This window comes from Mustela lutreola, chromosome 1, assembly GCF_030435805.1.
Source record: "Mustela lutreola isolate mMusLut2 chromosome 1, mMusLut2.pri, whole genome shotgun sequence".
NCBI classification, from domain to species: domain Eukaryota; kingdom Metazoa; phylum Chordata; class Mammalia; order Carnivora; family Mustelidae; genus Mustela; species Mustela lutreola.
This window is the reverse complement of record NC_081290.1, coordinates 71,061,255-71,086,721: the sequence shown is the minus strand read 5'-3', so window position 1 is coordinate 71,086,721 and position 25,467 is coordinate 71,061,255. Positions and strand designations below refer to the sequence as shown.

At 41.5% G+C, this 25,467-nt stretch overlaps 1 protein-coding gene across 1 annotated transcript in view; it reads right to left on the bottom strand.

Moving 5' to 3' along the window:
* The window catches only part of RNF150 (ring finger protein 150), a 267,148-nt gene that overhangs the window by 104,785 nt on the left and 136,896 nt on the right, over positions 1-25,467 (bottom strand). Inside the window, exon 2 of the mRNA XM_059168254.1 lies at positions 1,361-1,611. Coding sequence (XP_059024237.1) covers positions 1,361-1,611 — 251 coding nt within the window. The remainder of the gene's footprint in view (positions 1-1,360; positions 1,612-25,467) is intronic.

Genomic DNA, 25,467 nt, shown 5'->3' with positions numbered 1-25,467 from the left:
TATGTAAAACCCCCAAATTTCTGCATGGCAAAAAGCACCACAGAAAAATCAAAGGCAATGACAAATTTGGAAGATAATATTAAATCTTATTCTTATGTCAGTTAAGTCGTTTGATTAATAGTCTTCTCTTCAATTTCTTTGACTCACACACATCAGTGAGAAAATGACCAATAATTCAACCAAAAAGTGGTCAGATAATATAAGCAGGTATTCCAGAGGAAAAAAAAATCATTTTCTATTTTACTTAAAGTATTTACTTTATTTTTCTATTTTACTTACTACTTTACTGAAAAGCTGCCCAACACTATTTGTGATTAGAAAAATGTGATGATTCAACCTTTTTCGCAGACTTTGGGCAATATCTATCGTAATTTTATATACCCCCCCCCACCTCATTGCCCTACCTATTAAACTTCCAGAATTTACCTTAGGGGTATACTCACAGATGTGCTCAGTATCACCTGTGTTTTTTGTTGCTTTCTTTTTTTGGTCAGAGAAAACATGTTGGTAAGAGAAACTGGTTTAATAAATGTGAAATATACAGGAAATGAAATGTTATACAGTCATTAAAAATGAGATGGTAGCTTGGATTGAGTGTAGAGATGAATAATTCCAAGAAGTGAGAAATAAAGGTACAGAGTTAAGAGTGCTACCATTTGTTTAAAAATACGTGTTTGTAAGCACATAAAATATCCCTGGAAGAGAAGATATTCCAGGAAGATGGCTGGATAACTGAGAGACAGACACAGGAAGGCAATTACTTTTAACTGCACACCATTTTATACCTTTTGCATTTTATACCATATGCATACATTATCCATTCCAATATTAATTCCTTCTTTTTTTACTAGTTTACGACACTGATTAATTTTATTTATGTATTTATTTATATTAACATATAAGGTATTATTTGCCCCAGGGGTACAGGTCTGTGAATCATCAGGCTTACATATTTCACAGCACTCTTAAAACAGCTTTTACTTTTTTATCTCCTTTTCTTCTTCCATTCGCCAGAATATCCTGGCTCTTCCCACACAGTGCTGCATATTACCACAATCTCAGCTCACTCCCCTTCCTCCCTTTTTTACCTGCCTAAATAAATAACTATCCATAAAATGAACAATAGGAATGTGGGACAAAGCACCTTATGTTACAGAACAATACTAGTTAAACATCAAAATGTGCATTTAGAAAGAGCTGGAAAACTATGTGACAAATGGTAACAATGTTTATCTTGAGTGGGGGGATACCAGGTAATTTTGGTTTTATCTTGGTATTTTCTGTGATTTCCGGGGTTTATATGGCAATATGTATTACTTTAAAATAATTTTTAATTTTTAAAAAACTTCTTGCTACTCACCTGGTTCCTGTCCCTGGCATTTGCATATCGAAACCTCTGGATATAATAAAAGACCAGCCATGCGAGGGATATGATCATCAGGACGATGAAGGAGATGGAGACAAACACAACCGAAGTACGGCTCACATATTTCTGCAAGTTCCGGGTTCCAATGGTGATGTACATGGTCACCGTGATGTTCCTTTCCAGCAGGCTTACTATCTCCTTCCCTTTTGGCTCAGGAATCATTATTGCCACGATGTCTTCTACACCTGTTGTGACAGGGACAAGGAGGGGTAACAAGGGTAAGGCGAGAAGAGAGAGAGGGAGAAAATCATAGTGAAATATCTAGACAAAGTGATGCATAGCCAAATAATGACCCTACTTCTGACAATTCTATGCCAGACCTAACAGCCGGCTCCGATTCTAAGATCTCACAGCTAGAAAAGGAGTCAAATTCTCAACCTCCTGCAGCTACCTTGTATGTGAGAAAAGAACCTAAACTGAATTCATGACCCTTCCCACCTAGCCCAGTTTACAGTTCTCTGGGGGCACTTCACAGACCCCCAAGGAGGGTAAGAGGCACCTTCTACCCCATGGGAGAAGGGTAAGATGCCCAATTCTGTGCCTTCCCCCTCAAGACACCAGGAATCCTCAAATACAGATCTCTATCATTTCTAAGGCAGTTTTCTCCTACATTGAGTACCTAAAGCAACCCAAATGGGTTTCTTGACAAGCTCTAATGATTTATAAACATTAATATCACGGTCTCAGAACTATTTCCTTCTTATTTTATCGAATTCAACATAAACAGCTTGGGTCTCCTCATACTCAGCAAAGATAGAAGATGGAGACTGCACAATTTCAAAATTGTTTTACCTCAACTTTCAAATATTCCTCCCCCCATGCCCATTATTTGACAGTCTGAAGCCAAAGTAGCAATTCTGGGGGGTCGAAGTTACCCTTTGTCATTGTCCCTATTCTTTTTTTTTTTTTTTTAAAGATTTTATTTATTTATTTGACAGAGAGGGAGAGATCACAAGTAGGCAGAGCAGCAGGCAGAGAGAGAGAGGGAAGCAGACCCCCTGCTGAGCAGAGAGCCTGATGCGGGGCTCCATCCCAGGACCCTGAGATCATGACCTGAGCTGAAGGCAGAGGCTTTAACCCACTGAGCCACCCAGGCGCCCCCATTGTCCCTATTCTTGATGACGTTGTGCAAGGCACAGCCTCCACGGGGAGTCTTCAGTACTGGTATGATACCAGCTCCAAAACGACCAACTCAACATGCCACCGTGGCTGATCCTTGGACTAGAATATTGATTTCAGTTTCACCAGGGTAGGTTCTCTGGTATCACTCCAGTTCACCCTCACAAGGCTCTGGGTGAGCCCTCCTTCCATATGGAAATAGCCCATGACCTGGGGTCATTGCTAATTAAAGAGAGCAAATTTTCAATTAAGATATTGCAGATTCAGGGCAAAATTAAACACCGCTGTAGCTGCTCCAAGTTGGCCTCATTCACGGCTGAGGTCAGTCTGCTGGATGGAACCAGCAGATTACCTTTGCTCAGAGGGCTGCAAGCTCTTAGAGGCTACTTAGGGCGTTCACTTGACCTTGATCTCTATGCAAGTTTGCAATTCTAAATTCCTTGCTGGTATTCCACTGATTAAATACTTTAACAGCTAACTACATAAGAGGTATCTGTGTGTGCTACATCAATTACCTATTTTTAAAAAATTCCTAAAACTTCTGTATTGGCCCAATTGTAAAATCAGAAAGCCCAAGAGGATTTAGATTTGGCTGTTATTTCTGGGAATTACTGAGACTGATGGATTGAATTTCAATTTTGCAGAATTTACTGACAGTTTCGATGCTCCTTCTCTTTTCATGTTTACTTTGGCTAATGGCTGCTTGTGGCCTGAGGTTTTGTTGAGGGATTAAGGCTACTGACAGGTTTTGTCTCTACAGAAATACGATCTTCTGTGTATACTAGACTAGTCTGGCCTGGTGAGACTCATCCCAGTGCTGCAGCTATTTTATAGGTAGTATATTCTAGTAGTGGTAGAATAATAATTTTTCATTTAATTTACTTCCTTATTTATATTTTTAAAACATGTCTACTCAGGACTCTAGAATTCGGTTTTTGAGGATGGGATCTCGGGGTTATTTACAAAAGACCTCGTATGCTCAGACTTGCACACATTCCACAGTTTTCATTCCTAGTTATTTTTATTATTTACTTTTATTGAAGCACGGTGGACCTACAGTGCGGTATTAGTTTCAGATGTACGACACAGCGATCCGACAGTTCAATGCCATACATGATGCTTTGCCCACCATGAGAAGGCTTTTACATTTTTTGGTAGTCAAATTTTATGAATATAATCCCTTAGTTTCTGGTTTTGATTCTCTGCTTAGAAAGCTCTTCTTCACTCAAGAGAATAGCAAGACTCATCAAAAATTGCTTCTCAAAACACAGTTTTACGTTTTACATTTAAATCTTAACCCAAATGCGATTTAGTAACAAAACAGTATTTATCATGCTCTTACAATGTGATGGGCAGAGAGGAGACAGATAGGATGCAGCTGGTTTTTCCCCTAAATTCTCAGATAGGATTGGATCGGCTTTTGGACTTTGTTTTATAGTAAGGTTGGCCTTTCTGTCACTGAACCCATCGCAGGCTGCTTTAGTTGTGCAACTTTTAACATCTTTATTCTCTGGCGGCCTGTCTTCACTCATTCTCCTCCATACACTTTTCCTACTCTCTGCTTATGTATCAAAGACCACAGAGCCTAACGGTGAAGAGTCATAGCCCAGCTCAACATTTTAAAAACAGGCAACCAGGGGCTCTTGGGTGGCTCATTGAGTTAAGCATCTGACTTTGGCTCAGGTCATGAACTCGGGGTCCTGGGATCAAGCCCGGTGGCGTCCAAGAGCTGCGCTCAGTGGAGAGTCTGTTTGTCCCTCTGCCCCTCCTCCCACTCATGCTCTCCGTCTCTCAAATAAATAAATAAAATCTTTATTTTTTAAATTTAAATTTGGTTAGCTAACATATAGTACATCATTAGTTTTTGATGTAGGGTTCAACGATTCATTAGTTGTGTATAACAAAAATAAATAAAACAGGCAACCAAATTTTGGATATCCACAAAGTTTTAAATCACTCCTCATCCATTTTTAGGGACCTGAGAAAATACTTACAGTTCCTGTAAGGCAAAGTTAAGTAACCATTTTAAAGCATTTAAACTTAAGTGCTTAGTCAACATTGCCCTCATCGTTCGTACTATTGGTGTACCTTCACCGTAGAAAACAGCCACTTGGAAGGAGAAACAGTAAAAGTGGCAATAGAGCACTTCTATTCATCTAGACCTCAACTTTATTTATCTTTCTAGGGCTGATGATGGTTAAAAAAAAAAAAAATAGATGGGATTCTTGGATATTTCTCCATATGCTTTAGGCTGTGGATTACTGTGTGCAGTAAAGGGTATACATTTATCCCAACAGGAACGGTCATTAAGAGTTTAGGTATAGGGGGGCGCCTGGGTGGCTCAGTGGATTGGGCCGCTGCCTTCGGCTCAGGTCATGATCTCGGTGTCCTGGGATGGAGCCCCGCTTCGGGCTCTCTGCTCAGCGGGGAGCCTGCTTCCCCCTCTGTCTCTGCCTGCCTCTCTGCCTACTTGTGATCTCTCTCTCTGTCAAATAAAATAAATAAAATCTTAAAAAAAAAAAAAGAATTTAGGTATAGGGACACGTAGATAGTTCAGTTGATTAAGCGGCTGCCTTTGGCTCAGATCATGATCCTGGAGTCTCAGGATTGAGTCCCGCATCAGGCTCCCTGCTTGGCAGGGAGTCTGCTTCTCCTTTTGACTTCTCCCCTCTCATGCTCACGTTCTCTCTCGCAAAAAAAAAAAATAAATAAAATAAAATAAAAAAAAAAAAAAATATATATATATATATGTAGGTTAACCAAAACCAGTATAGTGAAGTGGATCTGGACGAATCATCTGATCAGTCTTATCAATGCACAAAATTCAGGGCAAAAGCTACCACACAGGTCTCATATGTTCAAATGAGGCATGTGCACCAAAGTGAGTAATCAGATGACTCCCTGATCTCTGCTTCATTTTGAAATGCACAGCCACAGTATCAGGCCAGCAGCTTCTCCCCAGGTAAATGGTAGCGTAATTGCTTCTGCCCATGTGTGGGTGGGAAGGAGTGAGAGAAGCAGGGGAGAGGAGAGGGAGAACGCACTGAAAGCCTGAGTGCTCTCAGAGTTACATGCTGCCCTGAGTATCTTATCTAGGACACATGGGAAGCTCTGAGACTTGGGGAAAGGGAAGTTAGCAGGTAGGCAATTTTGCGGGGATAAAAGCTACAGAGGCTCTGCTTGGTATTTGGGAAATTCTGTGTTTACCATGATACCTATCACTCAAATATTGATTGCCTCTTTTGCAAAATTATGTCAGCCGACCATTTATTTCCCTCCCAAAGGCATTTCATACTTCTGAGTTATTATAAAATTATAGAGTATTCTGGAAAAGCTCTTCAGCTGGCGAGATAATGCGTGCCCAGTGGAGGTATGATCCAGCAGCCACACGGCAAGGGTGCTCTGGATTCTTAGCGCTCCCTTTCCCAGGACAGCATTCAATTGCCATTATCTCATTTGGTATATGCAGATAGTAAAGGATCAAAACGGAAGTGCAGGAATCTAAAAAATGTTTAATAACCAGAAAATCCATGACTTGTAAATTCAAAACCAGGTTTTTTAAACACTGCATTAAGTCAAAACCTAGGACACCAACAGAGTGTTAGACCCTGGACAGAGCACAAGCCCCATTCCTCCCTGCGCAGCTCGGAGAGTGAGTGGTACCATCTCTCTTAGGTTCGTGTGATCAAAAATCCTTCATCAGTTCTCCGTATCCTCTACAGAGGGCCTTTCAGAATTCAGGCAATAATAAGAAAAGGCTGCAGTATTTCCCTTGGAGATATTTTCTATTTTACTTAATATCTTTATTTTATTTTTTTAGATTTTATTATTTGACAGAGACACAGAGAGGGAACACAAGCAGGGGGAGTGGGAGAGGGAGAAATAGGCTTCTGGCTGAGCAGAGAGCCAGATGTGGGGCTCAACCCCAGGAGCCCGGGATCATGACCTGAGCCGAAGGCAGACACCTAACGACTGAGCCACCCAGGTGCCCCACCTTTTTTTTTTTTTTTTTTTTTTTTAAATAGCTCCTGATTATCACCTGTTCTTGTGACACAATGCATGGAAACTGATCTTAAAAACTACAAAGTATCATATAAATGTAGAGTATTCCGGCTCAGGTCATGATCTCGGGGTCCTGGGATTGAGCCCAGTGATTTAACATTAGGAAATATATTATTACTTTTTAATACATCAAAGACTGAAAGGAACAAAGTATATGATCATCTTGTGTGGCTAGCTATCCTTCAAGATCTGGTCTCTTTCTCACCTACAGTCTTAGTACAGTCTTAGCTAGGCACAGGCTGACCATGGAAAAATGTTAGTCCCTGTCTCACTTGCAGCTAGATGTGGCTACGTGATTAGTATTTGGCCACTGAGATGTGAATGGACACGATGATTGCCACGGAGTGTGCGCTCCCCAGATTGTCTCCCCTTTTCCCTGATTTCAGCTAGAGAGATGTGGAGCAGCCAGCTTCTTAGAGAAGGAAGCCACAGATTGAGGATAGCACCCATTCTTGATTGTTATTAAGAATAGTAGAAGGAAATCTCCTTAATGTGATAAAAGATCTACCAGAAGCAGCACATTAAACGGAGGACACATTAGGGGGTCCCGAATTCAAATGGTGAATAAGACCAAGAGGAGCCAACAGTTAAAGTAGAAGTGGTATCTGGTATAAAGAGACATAGAAACTAGAGTGTAAATACTGGAAAGGAAGAGTGTAAGCTGTCATTATTTCAGCAAATCATATGACCATCTAGAAAAGCCAAGATAATTTAGCTTTTGAAATTAGAAGAACGCTCACTCAATACAAGATTCGAAATCCACATCAAAAATGAAGGGCTTTCTATATCCCAGTAATATCTCACCAGAAAATGTAATGGGAAAAATGATCTATGCATAACAGCAGCAGAAGTTACAAAATACCGAAGCACACATCTAAACAAACACTGGCCCCCTATGAAGAAAACTGCAAAATACAGTTTCTCTGAAAGACATAAAAAATTTCTGAAGCAGTTTTCAATTTAACCCAAGGATTATTTAGTATTAGGATTATACATTTAGTTTCCAAACATATGTGATTTTTAAAGTTATCCATGTGTAATTATTATTTTAATATTTCATTATGGTCAAGGAACACAGGCTCTTGATATTGTTCCTGAATCATCTAATACACTTTTGGGGGCTAAATGTTCCATTTGTCTCTAGGAACACTGTATTCAAAACTATTCTTTTGGCGGGGGAGTGCCTGGGTGGCTCAGTTGTTGAGCGTCTGCCTTCGGCTCAGGTCATGATCCCAGGGTGCTGGGATGGAGCCCTGCATCAGGTTCCCTGCTTGGCAGGAAGCCTGCTTCTCTCTCTCCCACTCTGCCTGCTTGTGTTCCCTCTCTCACTGTCTCTCTTTCTGTCAAATAAATAAAAATCTTAAAAACACAAACTATTCTTTGTTTGATATATACATCTCACTGATCAAGTTTATTAATTATATTCAGATTTTCCATATCTCTGCTTATTTTTATCTGCTCAATTGCCTGAAAGGGGTGTTTTAAAATGTCTCCTATAACTGTTGCTCTGTTTTTTCTCTGAAGTTCTGTCAGTCGCTGCTAGTTATTTTGAGTTTCTACGCTGAACTGCATGTACGCATTGTGGTGGTTCTGTCTGTTCTGCATAGGTCTGGGCTCATCAAGATTCTTGCTCTTTGTAACTTTTTGAAGTTATATTTGAGAATAGTCTTTGATGCTTTTAAATGTTACTTGTCTGTTTATGAGTGCTGTCAGTTAGTTTGGTAGCACACTAGTGCCCCTTCAGCTGTGGTTTCTGTTAACAGGGAGTTAACCTCAGTCCAGAAGCCCCTGAGCCTCCTGATGTATCATCAAAAGGTCCACGGTAGCCTAACACGACATCACAATGCCTACGTCATTCACCTCGCTTCTCCTCACGCACAAATTTTATCATCTCACACTGTCAGAGAAGAAGGATGAGTACAGTACTAGAAGGTATTTTGAGAGAGAGAGAGAGAGAGAGACCACATTCACATGCTTTTTATTATGGTATAGTGTTATAATTCTTCTATTTTATTTTTAGTTACTGTTGTTACTCTCTTACTGTGCCCAATTTCTAAATTAAGCTTTATTATAGTTATGTATAGGAAAACACATAGTGTATATAGGTTTTGGTACTATGCACGGTTTCATGTATCCCTGGGGGATCCTAGACTATTCCCTGCAGATAAGGGGGAATTACCGTACACAAAGCCTTTCGATCTGAAATATTTCATCCCTTTCTTAGTGTCTAAAACATCTGTCTTCATACTTTATGCAAATATTGCCTTTAATATTTTTTCTCTCCCGAGATCCCTATTATCCTGGTGGCATTCATTCCGTTAGTTGTATTTTTATACTTTTCCCTCTCACTCAAAAAACATTCTATTTTGAAATGATTACAGACTAACAGTGGCAAATATAGTGCACAGAGGTCCATGCACACATCTCCCAACTTCCCCCAGTGGTGGCATGTCACATATTACAGCACATTATCAAAACAGGAAATTCACTGGCATAATATAATTAACCAGATTACAGGACTTAGACTTCACCAGCTTGGGCATGTGCAGAGTTTTAAAAGGTCTTTGTGTAAAATTCCACAACATTTTATCACACATGTAGAGTCATTCTTATCACTGTCACAATTAAAATATTGAAATATTCCATCACCGAAAATAATTGCCTCTCCCTTTTCTTTCCCTTCCCTAACCTCTGATGTCTACTTACCTATTCTCCATCTCTAGAACTGTATCTTCTAGAATGTTATACAAATGGAATCACATAGGATGTTACACTTTGATATTAGCTTTTTTCCCCTTTACTTAGCAAAATACCCTTAACATGAATCCAAGCTGTTGCATCTATCAGTAATTCATGCCTTTTTACTGATGAATGGCATTCTATGTTATGGAATATTTAACCACAGGTTAGCTGTTCATTCATTGTTGGACATATGGGTTATATCCAGTTTGGGACTATTAAGAATAAAGCTGCTATAATAATTAGGGTAGAAATGTTTGTGTGAATCTAAGTTTTCATTTCTCTGGGATGAATGCCGAGGAGTGCTATTACTAGGTTGTATGGTAGCTTCATGTTTAGTTTTTAAAAGAAATTGCCAAATTGCTTTCCAGAGTGGCTGTATCATTTTACATTCCCACTGGCAATGCGTGAGTGACCCAGTTTCTCAGCATCCTTGCCACTACTTGGAAATACCACTATTTTTTTTTTTTTAATTTTATCCCTTCTAATAGGTATATAGTGGTATTTCACTGTATCTTTTATAATTTCTCTTTATCTGTTCTGGCTGACTGTGGAAGAGTCTCTTGAGCTCACCTTCTAGCTCATGAATTTGTCTTTAGTTGTATCGTTTCTGTATTTTATCTCATTTATTGTCGTCTTTATTTAAACTTGAATTTTTCATACTAAATATTTCAAATATTTCCTTAAAAAAAAAAACAAAACACCAAACCCTCTGGCTCCTTTTTTTTTTTTTTTTTAAATAGCTTCCACTGTCTGGAAGCTTCTCTTACTGAATATTTGTGGTCCATCTTTTCACTCACTCTTTCTCAACTGGTATCTGCCCACTTGGTACTTCCTTGAATACTGGTGGTTCTCCTCAGCTAGCTCATCAGCTCTGCCTGGGAGTTCCTATTTCTGTGGTGGAATCAGCTACTCTGCCCAGTCCTATTTTTCTGTGGAAAAATCAAGGTAGGGGTCCTCGTTCTGCTCTTCCAGGAGGTTAAGAAGAGGTATGAATTATCTCAGGTGGCCCCAAGAACATGCAGGGCTCCTTCCATTAGTCAGGCTGTCTGTAATTCTGCAGACTGCTCTCCCTCCTTTCAGGGCCCCTAGCCCCTTCGCCTGAGGCGCTGCTGAGGTCCAGGCCCCCCCAGTCAGGAATTATCTCCCAGGTCCCTCCCATTTCCTGCCTGCAGCCTCCTTCTCAAACCTCCTTCTACAACTCTTGGAGATATGAGTCTCTCATCAACCAAACCCCCAGTAGCTAGCTTCCATCTCTTCTTAGGAGGATTCCTTTGCCTCTTGGCTTTGATTGATCTGGCTGCCTTACACGGACACCAGTTTCTCCGCACTGTGGTGAAGGGGACAGGTGTTTTTAATTTGTATTTATTTTTATTTAACCACACTGCACATACCTCAGAGCCAGAAGACAGTCTGGTGTCTGCACTCTGCTTTTCTCCTTCTACACTATTACTCCCAGCCCCTTCCCATCCTCCTTTGAAAGCCACTTGTCTTGGGAGATTCTCTCCACCCGCATTTCCAGTGAAGTCTCTCATGTCCTTGCCTTGTCTACCAATCTCCTCTTTATCTCTTTTATCACCCCCTTTAGCTTCTGGCTCGTAACATCCATCCTCCTCGGGCTGCCATTTTAGTATTCACATGGATAAGCCGCTCGCTACTCTGGCTTGTTGGTTGCTCGCTCTGCTCTTCCCATTCATCTTCCTCTTTCTCTAGTCCTTCTCAAGACACATATTCTTACTCTGGGCCTGGTCACTACTAGGAAACCGCACCATCTCTGAAATCCCTATTTCAAAGTGTCACTTTCCTAATACCCCTGACTCTTCTTTTAGCTCTCTTTGCACAGGGACATCCCCACCCTAGACCCCCCCCCCACCCCCTACTATTTTCTTACTGACCATCAGCCCTCTCCTGGCTTCATTTCTGTCCTTACCCATCTATCCTAATCTCAGTGTAGGTCACATGGTCCATCGTTATCAGAAATCCTCCAAAAATACTCTTAGCTACCTTCCTCTTCTATTTCTCCACAGAACATGCCCTACAAGATGCACTATTCTATGCCTCCCCTTTATCACGTGAACACAGCTAAGAGAAAAACCTCATGAGTCATCTGTTTCCACTTCAAATTTATGATCCCTTTCCACAAATGAACACCTCACACCGCCTCTCCTACTGGGTTCCGGACTCGCTCTCCCTTTGTCCAAATGATGACCTCAGATTTTTACATCTCTCCTCAAATCTCCTGTGCCTCTTCCCACCCATATTCTCAGTTAGTGATCTTACTGCAGGAGTCACTGAGAAAAAATACCCACCAGAGGGAAATTTCTTGTCCTGTTATTAAATGAGGTAATTCACAGTAAAGCACTTAAGCACAAGGCCTGCCATACAAAAACCATGATATAGATGTCAAGTTTTATTAGAATCATTACAGTTTTACCACTGCCAAATACACAGATGGGACTGTCCCACCCCATTCTCCTCTTAGCACAATCCCCTCTACTACAAAGGCCTAATCCTGTAAGTGAAACTGTGCCCAACCAGTGACATCACTTGTCAGGTGTAGACAGGGCACACAGGAATTTTATTTCACATTTGAGGAAAGCAAATGCCCTCTTTTTCCGCTGATCTTAAACAGGAACATCTGGAAGGCTATGTTGTGGCAGTATTCTTAGTGCCCTAAAGGAAAAAGACCATGGGTAGAAATGGGACAGACAGAGGACAGTTGAAAAAATCAAGGCAGAAATAATGTGATGACATGATCTGAGCCTTGATCAAGCCAGACCTGAAGGCAGATGCCTTTGGGTTTCACAGTTATCTTGCTAAAGACAGTTTCGTTTGAGTGTTCTGCCCTTTGCTTCCATATGACATAACCAGGTAGGGGTGTGTCTGTGTGTGTGTACAAAAGAATCCAGGTCTTCTGAATCCCAAGCCACTGTCACTGAACCTCATTATATTTCCATGTGATTTTTGGGTGGTCTATAATTTTACTTTATCTGAATTCACATTAACATTCACCCTTAGTGTTTTCATTTGTGTACATATCAGAAAAAATGTCCATATGAAAAATAATTACTACATCTGCCTTGCATGTATGATTCTAAGGCCATCCTAAGCCATGAATGAGTGGTCGTTCCAAATGGCACCTGTGGGTTGTTGGCTCTTCTAATCCAGAGACAGGTTAGTGCTATCCCATACCATGTACTTTTCCTGAAACCCATGCGTGACTACACTTGTTGGGGATGGGAAAGATGTTTTCTGGAATACAGTCTTAGTCTGAACTATAAAAATAGTTTTTGGAGGATAAAAACAAATTCACAGTAGGACTAATTAAGGAGTGTGAAATTTATCATTTGGGAACCAAGCAGAAAACTTGTAGTGCAAATCAACATACATGATTCCGCCAGAAGTCCCTCAAGCTCAAAATATTAAGGTTCATCTGAGTTGTTGGCTAAAAACTGGTTGATCTAGGTGCCGCTGCCCCCCACCCCCCGGGCTGCTTTCCTGAAAACCTGAAATATGTTAAACACTGGAGGTTACTGAAGTCCATTTTAATTATGCACCAGATCCTTTAAGTGGAGATTTACCATTATAGTTAGGCAGACGCTCAATAACAACCTACTTTTATGAGGTCAAAACATGTTTAAAGGAGACACTAACAACAGCCAATTTTATTTTCTTGGGAATGGCTCTAGTAACTTAACTCACTGATGTCAGTTCCTCAGCTATGCTTGAGATGATCAGTGAGGCACACTTTTAAAAAAATTCCTACCTTTTCCTGATTTACCAGTGTGTAGAATTTTCTATGAAACTGGGATAATTTTGCATGGGGAGTTATGAATATAATGTAAGGTATTTTATTTATAGCCCCACCTGTAGCATTTTCTTTGAACATGTTCAGTAAAACAGACTAAAAAATAACTTACTTCCAGTATTTGTGAGAATTTTAAATGACTAAAAATGGTATCATGGAGCCCAGGCTAAAATAAAACAAATCACAGAAAAATCCATCTGTATAATAATTCTGTTTTTATTAGAACAGATAATCTTGCTTAAAGAAATTTCTGCTTATATAAAAAATGTTTTAAAATCCAATTCTAGCTTGGATAAATACCAGTATACATACAAGTCTCATTAAAAAGCAAACTGATGGAATCATAGGATAGGAGAGGATGAGAGACCAAAATTCTACAGCATTTCTTCCTTCCTAGTAATCTAATAGATGAAATTAAATAGCAGAGTCATTCACCATAACTTCTAGCTGGAAGGTTTACAACATCTTTAAGCGTTAGGTTCATGATCTCTAAAACTCTAATAGCAAACCTATCTAATCGGAAGGGGTGGGTGTGGATTAAATGAAATAATGCATATAAAGAACCCAGAAATAGGGGGTGCTCAATAAATAGAACTTATTATCACAACCCTTGTCTATCAGATAATTATTTAGAACATTCCAGACAGGGTAAACCTTGCATTGATACCACAGGAGACAGGACAGGGGTGGGAAGAGGCACACCAAATTTGGCTTCCAGCTTATACCCTCTGAATACCCCGGGGACCCCTCCAAACAGCTGGGGGCATGAACCCATGCTGAGCAAGTTGCCATTTCTGCAACATGAAGGGTTATCTTTTGACCTACGATTGATCAATAAAAGGAAACTCTGAGGCAGATAATCAGGAAAGTAATCATCAAAGGAAAAAAAAAACCATAACTGGGTTAGCAGTTAATGGCGTATATGATATTGCTGTTAAGGTAGTGAAAAATAAAAATTGTGTACCTTTTAGTTCAAAACAGTCATATAGTCAAAGAATGCATGCATTTATGTTTTGTTTTGCTTTGAACTACGGGAAAAATCACACCAATTCTTCCCCAGTACACGATTTTTAACAATGCATGGCCAAGAACTTTGAATTACAATGAAAAAACCCCACAATGTTAAGGATCTAAGGAGTTTGTAGACATTTATAGCACACTGCTATGTGCCATTGCATAGAATTGGGAAATATATATGAAGAATTTCTTCTCACAATTCTTGCTTAATTGGCAGAAGCGACCTGGAATTCCCAATTCACTACAGAATTAGTAAACGTCTCATTCCTTGATTTATCTCGATGTTTGTTTTTAGTAATCTCCAAAGTTATCTTTAGTAGTCTTTGAAAACTAAAAGTGAGAACTCTCTTTATTATAAGTCCATATTGGAAAATCCCTTTCTTAAGAGCAATTAAGGTTTACTACTTTGGTTTCTAAGAGGAAGCTGGGAATCCCCACATAGTTTTCCCTGTGGTAAGATGACATGGACCACAAATTCAACAAATAATACTAAGGTCAGTTGAAAGGCCGACTATTAATAAACAGTGAGAAAATACAGCAATAGTGAGACAGAACTTGGAGATAAGCCTTGGTGCATAGCAAATGGGCTTCTCAAGGTTCAGAGCTCAAACTCCAAAGAAGTAGAAAACACTGCATATCCTTTGGCCAGACCCACAGATTCTAGCAACAAGTTGTGATAAACATTTGTATGAAATACTTTCAGACTAATATGTAAATAGATAAAGTCAATAAGCCTCCTTGGTATTTAAGCCTCCATTAATAGATATCAGGGCAAGGGGAACCTGTTACGTTTTATTAGGATCTCAGGTCTAGGAAGGGAAGAAGGGCTGGGCAGTTACATATGTATTTTGAAGAAGCTCCACAGATCTGAAATATATCTCCCTGTTCTTTGCTCAATACGTTCTACACTGGAAGTTAAGGGGTGTCTATCATAGATGCTGTCCATTACTTCCTCCCCCAGTCCATACTATTTTAGTGCACATTGTTGTGACTTTCAACTGTCAGCTCTGCATTTCTTTGCCTAAATGGCTTCCCTTGCTTACCAAATATCACTCAGACTGTGTGTAGTCCAGAGAAAGGAGGAACTGCCACCACCAGAGAGCAGCCTTGAACTAATGACTGAGGAAGTTGGCGTATAAGTACCTCAGCTACCTTCTCCCTGTGTCTGCAGAACTCTGTGGCACACTGCCACACACTTCCCAGAGCTCTCCAGTGGGATAAGGCTTTAGGGACTCTCAGTGGTAACTTGCCAAATAATACATCCCTTACGGGCCCTTCTCCTTCCCTGTCACGTCTCCATTTCCAAACAGGTGTTTCTTGGACTCCCTTCTCAAATAAATGGCTTGTACTTGAATTCTTATTTTAAGTCTGCTTCTGGGAAAACCCATACTAAGACTGTGCCAAAACTTATTTCTCTTCCTCTCCTCCTCCTTCTTCTCCTTTTTTGTATAGTTCCCTGATGCTCTAAATACTAGCTATCTTGTCTTGTGACTTGCCGACACACAGTACATAAGTATTACTCTTCAATAGGTCTACGAATGGAAAGAAAACCTCAAAAGCAAAAACATGAACTTCTCCCCACTAATTTTTTAGTGGTGGCCCCTCTGGCAAATGCTATTAAAGCCACAGGGGCTTAGCCTCACTCCTGTCCAAACCCAGAGAACATAGGAGCTGGTGTCAGTCAGCCATATTTCCAGGGTTCCTTTCTCTTTAGTTCCTAACTACTTAGCTCATTATTGTTGGAAAACAATCAAGAGGCTTCTGAGACCAGGTAATGTGGACCCAGCTGGAATGTAAGGCCAGGGCTTCATTATTGTGGTGGTGGTGATGAAGCATTCGGGTTCCTGTTGATCTGATCCGCTCATTCAGAGAAATCACCAGTTTGAAGCTGACCACTGAAGAGATTTCCAGATGTAGTCAGAGCTATGAAAAGTTGCTGCAGGACGACAGAGTTCTGCCACTGGGAAACACCTAGAGACCACCTGTCAAGGCTAAGCTCCATATATATATATATATATATATATTTTTTTTTTTTTTAAGATTTTTATTTATTTATTTGAAAGAGAAAGAGATCACAAGTAGCAGAGAGGCAGGCAGAGAGAGAGGAGGAAGCAGGCTCCCCGCAGAGTAGAGAGCCCAGTGCAGGGCTCGATCCCAGGACCCCGAGATCATGACCTGGGCCGAAGGTCGAGGCTTAACCTACTGAGCCACCCAGGTGCCCCCTAAGCTCCATATTCGGCAAAAGAGAAAACTGAGGCCTACAGTCTTAGCCAAGACAAAAAAGGGGCCAGTCGAAGCTTGTAAGTAGGCTTCAAAAAACACTTAGAAGGTGGGGTGCCTGGGTGGCACAGTTGGTTAAGCTCTGACTGCTGATTTTGGCTGAGGTCAGAATCTCGGGGTCATGAGAGTGAGCCCAGCATTGGGCTCTGTGCTCAGTGGGGAGCCTGCTTGAGGATTCTGTCCTTCTCCCTTTCCCTCTGCTCTTCTCCCCATATATGCGTACGTGCACACACACTCTCTCTAAAATAAATACATAAATATTTTTAAAAATTTAGAAAGATAAAAGTAACACTACTAACAGATGAATTATGGTCTTACAGATGGATGCTGTTATTTTGCACAAGCTAAGCTTCTGGAAGAAGCAAAAATCAGTTAAATATTTATATTGATAACGTCAACTCTTGGGCATTTATCCTGTAATACTATAAAGACTAAATGTGTAAATTGAAGCACCAAGTCACAATCCTTCAACCATGTTTTTGTTTTTTTTTCTTTTCTTTTTTCCTGACCACATGAAACACAAAATCTTGAGAACTTGTTAATTATTTACCATCTGGCTTTGGAAAATACATGAAGCAAACAAATTATAAGTTACTGCCAGTGGTTAGTCTGGTTCTTGAAAGACCCAGCTAGTTGCAGGGTGTGGAACAGAGAATTAAGAGCATTTCACTTCTTGTTTAGAGACAGCCTTGCCAAGGTCCTTAGACATGGGCCTGAGGTGACTGACTCACTTGTGTAAAGAGAATGCGCTAGTAACAAGTCAAGAACTATTGAATAAAATGAAATATAATTCTCAGGGTGCCTGGGTGGCTCAGTGGGTTAAGTGTCTGCCTCCAGCTCAGGTCATCATCTCAAGGTCCTGGGATCAAGCCCCGCATCAGGCTCTCTGCTCAGTGGGAAGCCTGCTTCTCCCTCTCTCTCTGCCTGACTATCTGCCTGCTTGTGATCTCTCTCTGTGTCAAATAAATAAATAAAAACTTAAAAAAAAAAAAAAAAGAATTGCTCTTCCTTTGTTTTGTACCTGGTTTTTAATGTCAATTCAAATTTTCCAAATTATAGTGAGGTCACTCTAGACAACACTACTAATGCACAGGAATTTTATCATTTATATTCATTGCTTAATACATGCCATGACGGAATTCTCAACACCAAGGATACCCATCACCCGCTTTCCACACACGGCTTCACAAACAATGCAGTGTTCATTACATGGTCCCAATTGTTCCCCCTTGCTTACCCTAGAAATTACTATTTGTTTTCTTCCTTGTAAACAACTGAAGTAAAACAAAATGATAGCTTTCTTCACCACATTAACAACTTTCTTCTGGAAAAATCATTTGCGGATACTAGTTTCTAGAGCCTTAAAACCATTCCGACAGATCACAGCTGTAAAACTTCATTTCCTCCCTAGAAACATACTACTCTGAATGTCAAGATTTCAAACTTAAATATGAGTCTAACGAAGGCAAAATATAGTTACATGTTTGGGTTGCTGAGCAACTGATAAAGCATCCTTCCAGAGCTGAAGCAAATAAACTTACTCTAACTGAAATTTAAGACCAATAGTTTAAAGAGAAATAGAATTAACTAAAGGGTAAATTTAAGAGCAAAGAAAAGTATAGCTGGGGTGCCTGGGTGGCCCAGTGGGTTAAACCTCTGCCTTCAGGTCGGGTCATGATCCCAGGGTCCTGGGATCGAGCCCCACAACGGGCTCTCTGCTCAGCAGGGAGCCTGCTTCCCCAGCTTGCTCTCTCTGCCTGCCTCCCAGCCTGCTTGTGATATCTCTCTGTCAAATAAATAAATAAATTCTTTTAAAAAAGAAAAGAAAAGCAAGGTTGAATTTTCCCAGTGTCATGACAGAAAAATTATACCAAATATGGGAACACTGAAATCCCGTTGATACTCTTACTGTCAGATAGTCCAGATCTTAATGAGGTCCTCAAGAGCTAATTTCCTTAGAATAATGCAAAATGTCTTCTTAAAATACATCCAATAAGAGTAAATGTGGTTTGTCTTGAGGAGGAAGGGCTTTTATTGATAATAAAAATTCTTTAAGTTCTCAAATTTCTTGTCCCAAAAGAACGTGCAGCAATGATCCCAACCTGAGTTCTCTTCATTTAAAATTTTAGTATACTTGGATATACTTTTATGTTCCTTATTCTCAGCTTTCAGAATCTCCCTCTCACTACAAAGAAATCTTCAGACAACATGCTCAGGATAATGCCAAAGAGCTAACCAACCAGGCACTGAGGAGAACAAGGAAGACAAAGCAGAAGGTAGGGCTGTACCTCTGGGCAGGTGTGGAGGCATAAAATGGGCAGCTGCATGGTCAGCTGGGCCTGGGCCTTGCACCTGTGGCTGGTGGCAGGGGAGGAGCTCAGTCTAACTAAGGCAGCCTGGAGAAAGGCCACAGCATGTCCACCTTTGACTCTGTGAGTGATGCTTCCCTTGACCCTCATGGGGAGGACGCGCTCAGAAAGACCTATCTCCAAGGGTGAGCTGGGGGTGTTAATGAGTAATCCTCCTTCCTCAACTCCAGGGACAGCTGTGAGAGTTGGGGTCGGTCCTATAAGAAGAGGGGGTGTGCTTTTCATTTGCAAAAAGAGGTGGGACTGAGGGGGCAGTTTCCTTCTGTGCGGGAGGCGAGGAAGGCCCTTGCAGCAGAGCACCGGAGACATCAGTCTTCCTCCTCAGGATCCACAAGAGGTAGAGAGGATGCTCCCAGGAGGGATGCCTCTTCCTGGAGGACGTCAAAATCAGTCATGATGAGTGTATTAGTTTCCTCTGGCTGCTGGGACAAATCACAATGAATGTAGTGGCTTAAAACAGCACTACTTTATCCTCTTACAGTTAGAGATCGGAAATATGAAATGGGTGTCAGTGAGCTAAGAGTAAGGTGTCAGCTGAGCTGGGCTCCTTCTAGAGCCTCCAGGGGGCCATCTGTTTCCTTGGCTTTGCCAGCTTCTAGAAGTGCTTCACTTTCTCTGGCTTGTGGCCCCATCACGCCAACCTCTACTTCATTTGACAAACCTCTTCCTCTCTGATCCTTGTGCCTCGTTATCTCAAGACCCTTAGCTCAATTGCACCTGCAGAACCCCTTTTGCCACACAAGACAACACGATCCCAGATTCCAGAGATGAGGACGTGGACATCTCTGGAGAGGGGGTGTTGTTTTGCCTATCGCAGTGACGTTGGCAGAGGGACATACTTCTGGAGAAGGCTTCCAGAAGTGTGTGACAAGAGGCAGGTCTTCCCCAGTCACAGTGAAGGACTCTGATTTTCCCAGGTGCTTACATGGCTTGGAGAATGTTCTTTGTGATTTTTCCCTTCATTCTGTTGAGAAATTGAGAAGGATATTCATTCCCTGTCTCTCCTCTCCTCCCTGCCTATTAGCTCTCAACAACCACCAGACCGCCCCAAATCCCAGCATGAGGCAGGCATTCAGCAGTGAGCAAGATGTTGGAGTGAGAATTCCAAGGAAGGGAGTGACACACACTCACTGTAAAACACTGGCCAGGAAGGATGACAGGTCCAGTCCATTCTGGTATGAAGAAAAGTTGCATGTGTGGGTGTTGTTGGCATAACAGTGATGATTTGCCTCTTAGGGCCAGAAATATCTGCCACCAGCATCGGAGAATGTAAGAGCTTTCTAAAGAATTATCACTCCATCCCCGTGCCCTCTAGACCTTCACAAGCCACGTGGAGACACACATGCTTCTGGTCCCTCCAAGAGAAGTGCATGTGGAAAGGATAAAAACAAGAGCCAGCAGATTAGCCATGTTTGGAATGGAAATCCAAGGTCATGCCTTCTCCCAAACAGCCAAATCCTGAAAGATTATAAACAGGCTTAAGCTGTAGCCAGATTACCATCTGCCTATAGTAGGAGTCACTGGGTTGTCTTGAGGGCCAAGATCCAAATGATTGGACGAGAAGGGCTATTCCAGGACGCAGCTGATCTGCGTGTGTACCAGAACAAAAGTGCAAGCTGAAGGTATGAACAAAACTCATCAGGAGTTTATAACAAATATGGGTATCGGTTGTGGAGCTGTTGCTCCACCATGCAGGTATGTGCACACATGCACGCGTGCTTGCGCATACACACACACGCACACCCCACTGCTAATCAAACCAAAGTCAGACGCTAATATTGTACGAGGGACCTTATATGTGGTGGCCGGTCACACAACAGAAACCGCATATGAAGGGCATCAAGACGAAAAACACGGCCCTAGTGAGGACATCCAGGCTATGAAAAAATTGAAAAAAAGTCTTCTGTGTTCTCTGAAGACTGGCACCACTGAAGGAGAGAAATTCATTTGGCGGGAACACTAGAGTAGACGGCAGAGTAGATTTTTCACTCATGGCGGTCACCCTTCTGATTTTCACCTGGATCATGCAGAGGCAAGTTCCCGTTCAGTCAACTAAAGGCTCTTCCACAGAGTGCTCGCACTACCTGTTAAGAGTGTGAATTAGTGGAACGTAAACCTGATTTGGAACAGTTAAAACCTGTTTTAACAGTTTAACAGTTTAAAGTCCTGCCTTATTTCACAGCTGTGTGACTTGGCCATTTAAGTCCACTGTGTCTCAGTTTCTTCACCTCTACAACGAAATAATAATAATACTTCATATAACATAATTACAATGAGAGTCTCATCATTAATTTACTAAACCTAAGAATTTATCAGTATGATTATTACTACAACTTTGGCTACTTCAAAGGCTGATGAAAGAATAAAGTAAAGGTTTTTATCCTATTAAATGTCATAAAATTTATGTGCTACTATTACAGAGAGAAGTAAATTTTGGTTTCCAGTTACAGAATCTAGTTAGGGAAATGTGGTACCTCTGAGAAATATTTAAAGAGAAAAACTGTCTTCAGCAAAGTGTGAGAGATTCCTGTAGTCAATGAGATTTCCTGATTCCATGATTCCATTATGGTATGGCCCAAGAATAAAGGTGAGAAAAGCATTTGTTAGAAACACTGCAAAGGGACACCTGGATGCCTCAGTCAGTTAAATGTCTGACTCTTGATTGTGGCTCAGGTTATGATCTCAGAGTCATGAGATCAAGACCCGTGTCAGGCTCCACACCCAGTGTGGAGTCTGCTTGAGATTCTCACTCTCTTTCTCTCTGCTTCACTCTCCTCCTCTCTCTCTAAGATAAATAAATTCTGGGGCACCTGAGTGGTTCAGTTGGCTAAGCCTCTGCCTTAGGCTCAGGTCCTAATCCCAAGGTGCTGAGATGGGGCCCCGCAATGGGCTTCCTGCTTAGTGGGGAAGCCTGCTTCTCCCTAACCCTCTGTAAGCTGCTCCTCCTGCTTGTGCCCTTGCTCTCTCTCTCTCTCTGTCAAATAAATAAAATCTTTAAAAGTAAAGACAGAGGGCACCTGGGTGGCTCGGTGGGTTAAAGCCTCTGCCTTTGGCTCAGGTCATGATCCCAGGGTCCTGGGATTGAGCCCCGCATCCGGCTCTCTGCTCAGCGGGGAGCCTGCTTCCTCCTCTCTCTCTGCCTGCCTCTCCACCTACTTGTGATCTCTGTCTGTCAAATAAATAAATAAAATCTTAAAAAAAAAGAAAAGAAAAGAAAAGAAAAGAAAGAAAAAACTTCAAAGAGAAGATCTTGAATAGCAGATACGAGGCAGAAAGAAGCTGGGAGAATTCTGGAATGTGACGTTTGTGAGCCGATACAGAGATTAACATGAAGTAAATCGACATGGTTTCCCAGCTTCCAGGAAATTCCATCACATTTTAAACTCCTGTAGGACCCTCTCCTACAAACCATGTTAGGGAACACTATGACAAATCTCCACCAAAACATGAAATGTACATACCTTTTAATAGAGCACTTTCACTTTTAGGAACTTATCCTATAGATGTATATGTATATACAAATGTAAATGATATTTAGAAAGAAACTCACTCAGCCCCTAGTTTATATATGTGATAGAAACAGAATTTAAAATCTAAGAATATAATCAAAAAGGCCATCAATAGGAGACTGTGGTGCATCCACACTGAAATATTTCACAGACTCTATAAAACATAAAATATTTAATAGTTCCATTTGCACTGATTTTGAATAATTGTCAGGTGAAAAAAGGAAGTCCCGTGTGTGCAATATGCTACCATTTGTGGAAAAAGAAAAAGACCATGCGCAGTTTGCTTGTCGATGCATAGACTGCCATAGAAAGGCAGACCCTAGTAACATCAGAATAGAGGAGCGAGAGGGGAGACATGACATTCCCCTTTTGAATTCCATTTGATACTCATGTGTTACCTATTCAAAAATTATCTAGTGGCCTAGTATTTTCAGAGACTCCAGATAAATTTGCACACTATGACTTCAATTTAGTGACTGACTTCAATTTAGAACACTGATACACAGTGTTCCCTGAAGAGCCTCTAATTAAAATTGTTTCCAGGTAGTTAACAGTGCATAATAAAGTGGTCCAACACAAGGTCTAGTCCAGTCCCCCATGGACCTTACTGATTACAGACTAAGTAAGACTGGACAGGGGCACCTGGGTGGCTCAGTGGTTTAAAGCCTCTGCCTTCAGCTCAGGTCAAGATCCCAGGGTCCTGGTATTGAGACCCGTATCGCGCTCTCTGCTCAGCAGGGAGCCTGCTTCCTCCTCTCTCTCTGCCTGCCTCTCTGCCTACTGGTGATCTCTGCCTATCAAATAAATAAATTTTTTAAAAAACCATAAAAAAGGGGCGCCTGGGTGGCTCAGTGGTTAAGCCACTGCCTTTGGCTCAGGTCATGATCTTGGGGTCCTGGGATCGAGTCCCGCATCGGGCTCTCTGCTCAGCAGGGAGCCTGCTTCCTCCTCTCTCTCTCTCTCTCTGCCTGCCTCTCTGCCTACTTGTGATTTCTCTCTGTCAAATAAATAAATAAAATCTTTAAAAAAAAATCATAAAAAAAAAAAAAGACTTGACATACAGACTGCTAGAGACTGAATGGTGTCCTTCCTCCCAATTCATATATTGAAGCCATCAGCCCCAATGTGACTGTTTAGAGAGAGAGCCCCTAAGAAGATAATGAAGGTTAAATGAGCTTATAACAGTGGGACCCTAAACCTATCGGTAAGAGAGACAGCTCGGGGCGCCTGGGTGGCTCAGTGGGTTAAGCCGCTGCCTTCGGCTCAGGTCATGATCTCAGGGTCCTGGGATCGAGTCCCACATCGGGCTCTCTGCTCAGCAGGGAGCCTGCTTCCCGCTCTCTCTCTCTCTCTCTCTCTGCCAGTCTCTCTACCTACCTGTGATCTCTCTCTGTCAAATAAATAAATAAAATCTTTTAAAAAAAAAAAAAAAAAAAAAAAGAGAGACAGACAGACAGCAGATCTCCCTTGCTCTCCACCATATGAAGACACTGTGAGAAGGCAGCCATCTACCAGCCAGGAAGAGGTGTCTTCCCAGAAACCAACCCTCATGGCACCTTGATCTCAAACTCAGAGCCTCTAGGACAGTGAGAAAATGAATTTCTGTTGTTTAAGCCACCTTGTCTGTGGTGTTTTGCTATGGTCTGGTCACCTGAGCTGACCAAGACAGGTGCCATCATGGACTCCGGCACCTTGAAGCTGGGCTTGCAGTCTTCCAGCCAGAGATGAGCTGAGCTCAAACCTAGTGTAATACACCACTAGGTAAAACGGAAACAGTGTGAGCGAGCAACCCCAGGTCCAGTTCCAGGGCTGCCCACAGACTTCGCCTTTAACTATTAGCCTCTGCTGTGTTTATCTCAAGCATCTCTAAGTTACTTCCAGCTTGTAGGTTCCAAGATCTGTGGTACACAGACAGCAAAATATGCCACTGCCAAGAGTCAAGAGTCAAGTTCACTTCCAAAAATAGCACAGTTTCATATTTGTGAGAGATACACAGCAGTCTGTAACCTAGGACCTCCCAGTCGGAGCAGATCTCGTTTAGATCTCGAAGCCTCCCGAAGCTGACTGCTGCTGTTGCACACACAGAATCTTGGCATTCTCCGGGAAGGGAAAGCAGGGCCAGTTCTACTCAGAATTTGCTACTCCAGAAATCTGTCTTCCAGAAAACTTGACACTTGGGGAAAAAAAGGGCAGTAAGGAGGTATTCTGTCTCACAACAGGCAAAACTCGGACAGTTCCTATCGTTATCAAAGTAAGAGAGACGGTGTTAAGCCAGCAACTAAAATACATTACTCGGGGATCATTCACACTACAAGGGAAGTGACTTAGCTGACTGGCTGATCCAATACTTGAAAGCGAAAGCGCCAGGAGAGTCTTGTGGTTGACACTCAACTACATATCAGAATGAAAGAGTAATACCGGGAAGCCTAGGTGAAGCACTGATGCTTTTTTTTTCAGACTAAGGTGTGAATACTTGTTATCAAAGGTACACATAGTGTCGCGACACCTGGGAACAGATATCCTTGTGGGTTTGGGCATGGAATAATGTCCTTGAAGACATTAAGACATTATTAAGTTCAAGATAAATGTAATTGCCTACCTGGATTTAAAAATTGTGACCTTGGGATGCCTGGGTGGCTCAACTGGTAGAGCGTCTGCCTTCAGCTGGGGTCACGATCCCAGGATCCTAGGATAAGTCCCATGGGTTCCATGTTGGGCTCCTTGCTCAGCAGGGAGTCTACTTCTCCTTCTCCCTCTGACCACCACTTCCCCTGCTTCTGCACTCTATCTCCCTCTTTCTCTCTCTCTCTGGCAAATAAATAAAATCTTTTAAAAAAACATTGTGACCTTGTTCTTATCACACATTTAACTCAAGACAGAGGTAATGGGACTTGCTAAAAATCTGGCTCTCCACCCATAACTGAGTTGTTGCCTAAAACATTGCATTTCAACATGGATTTTGTTTGGGATGCTTCATAAATATTTGACCCCCTAAGAAAGGCATCCTTATTCAAAAGTTATCTCAACTTGCTAGAATTACAAATGGTACAAAATAAGTATAACAACACAGAACATTTTCAGCTGAGTTTTGCAAATCTTTCATCATAATGACTACCAGAATGACTCACTGAGTACTAA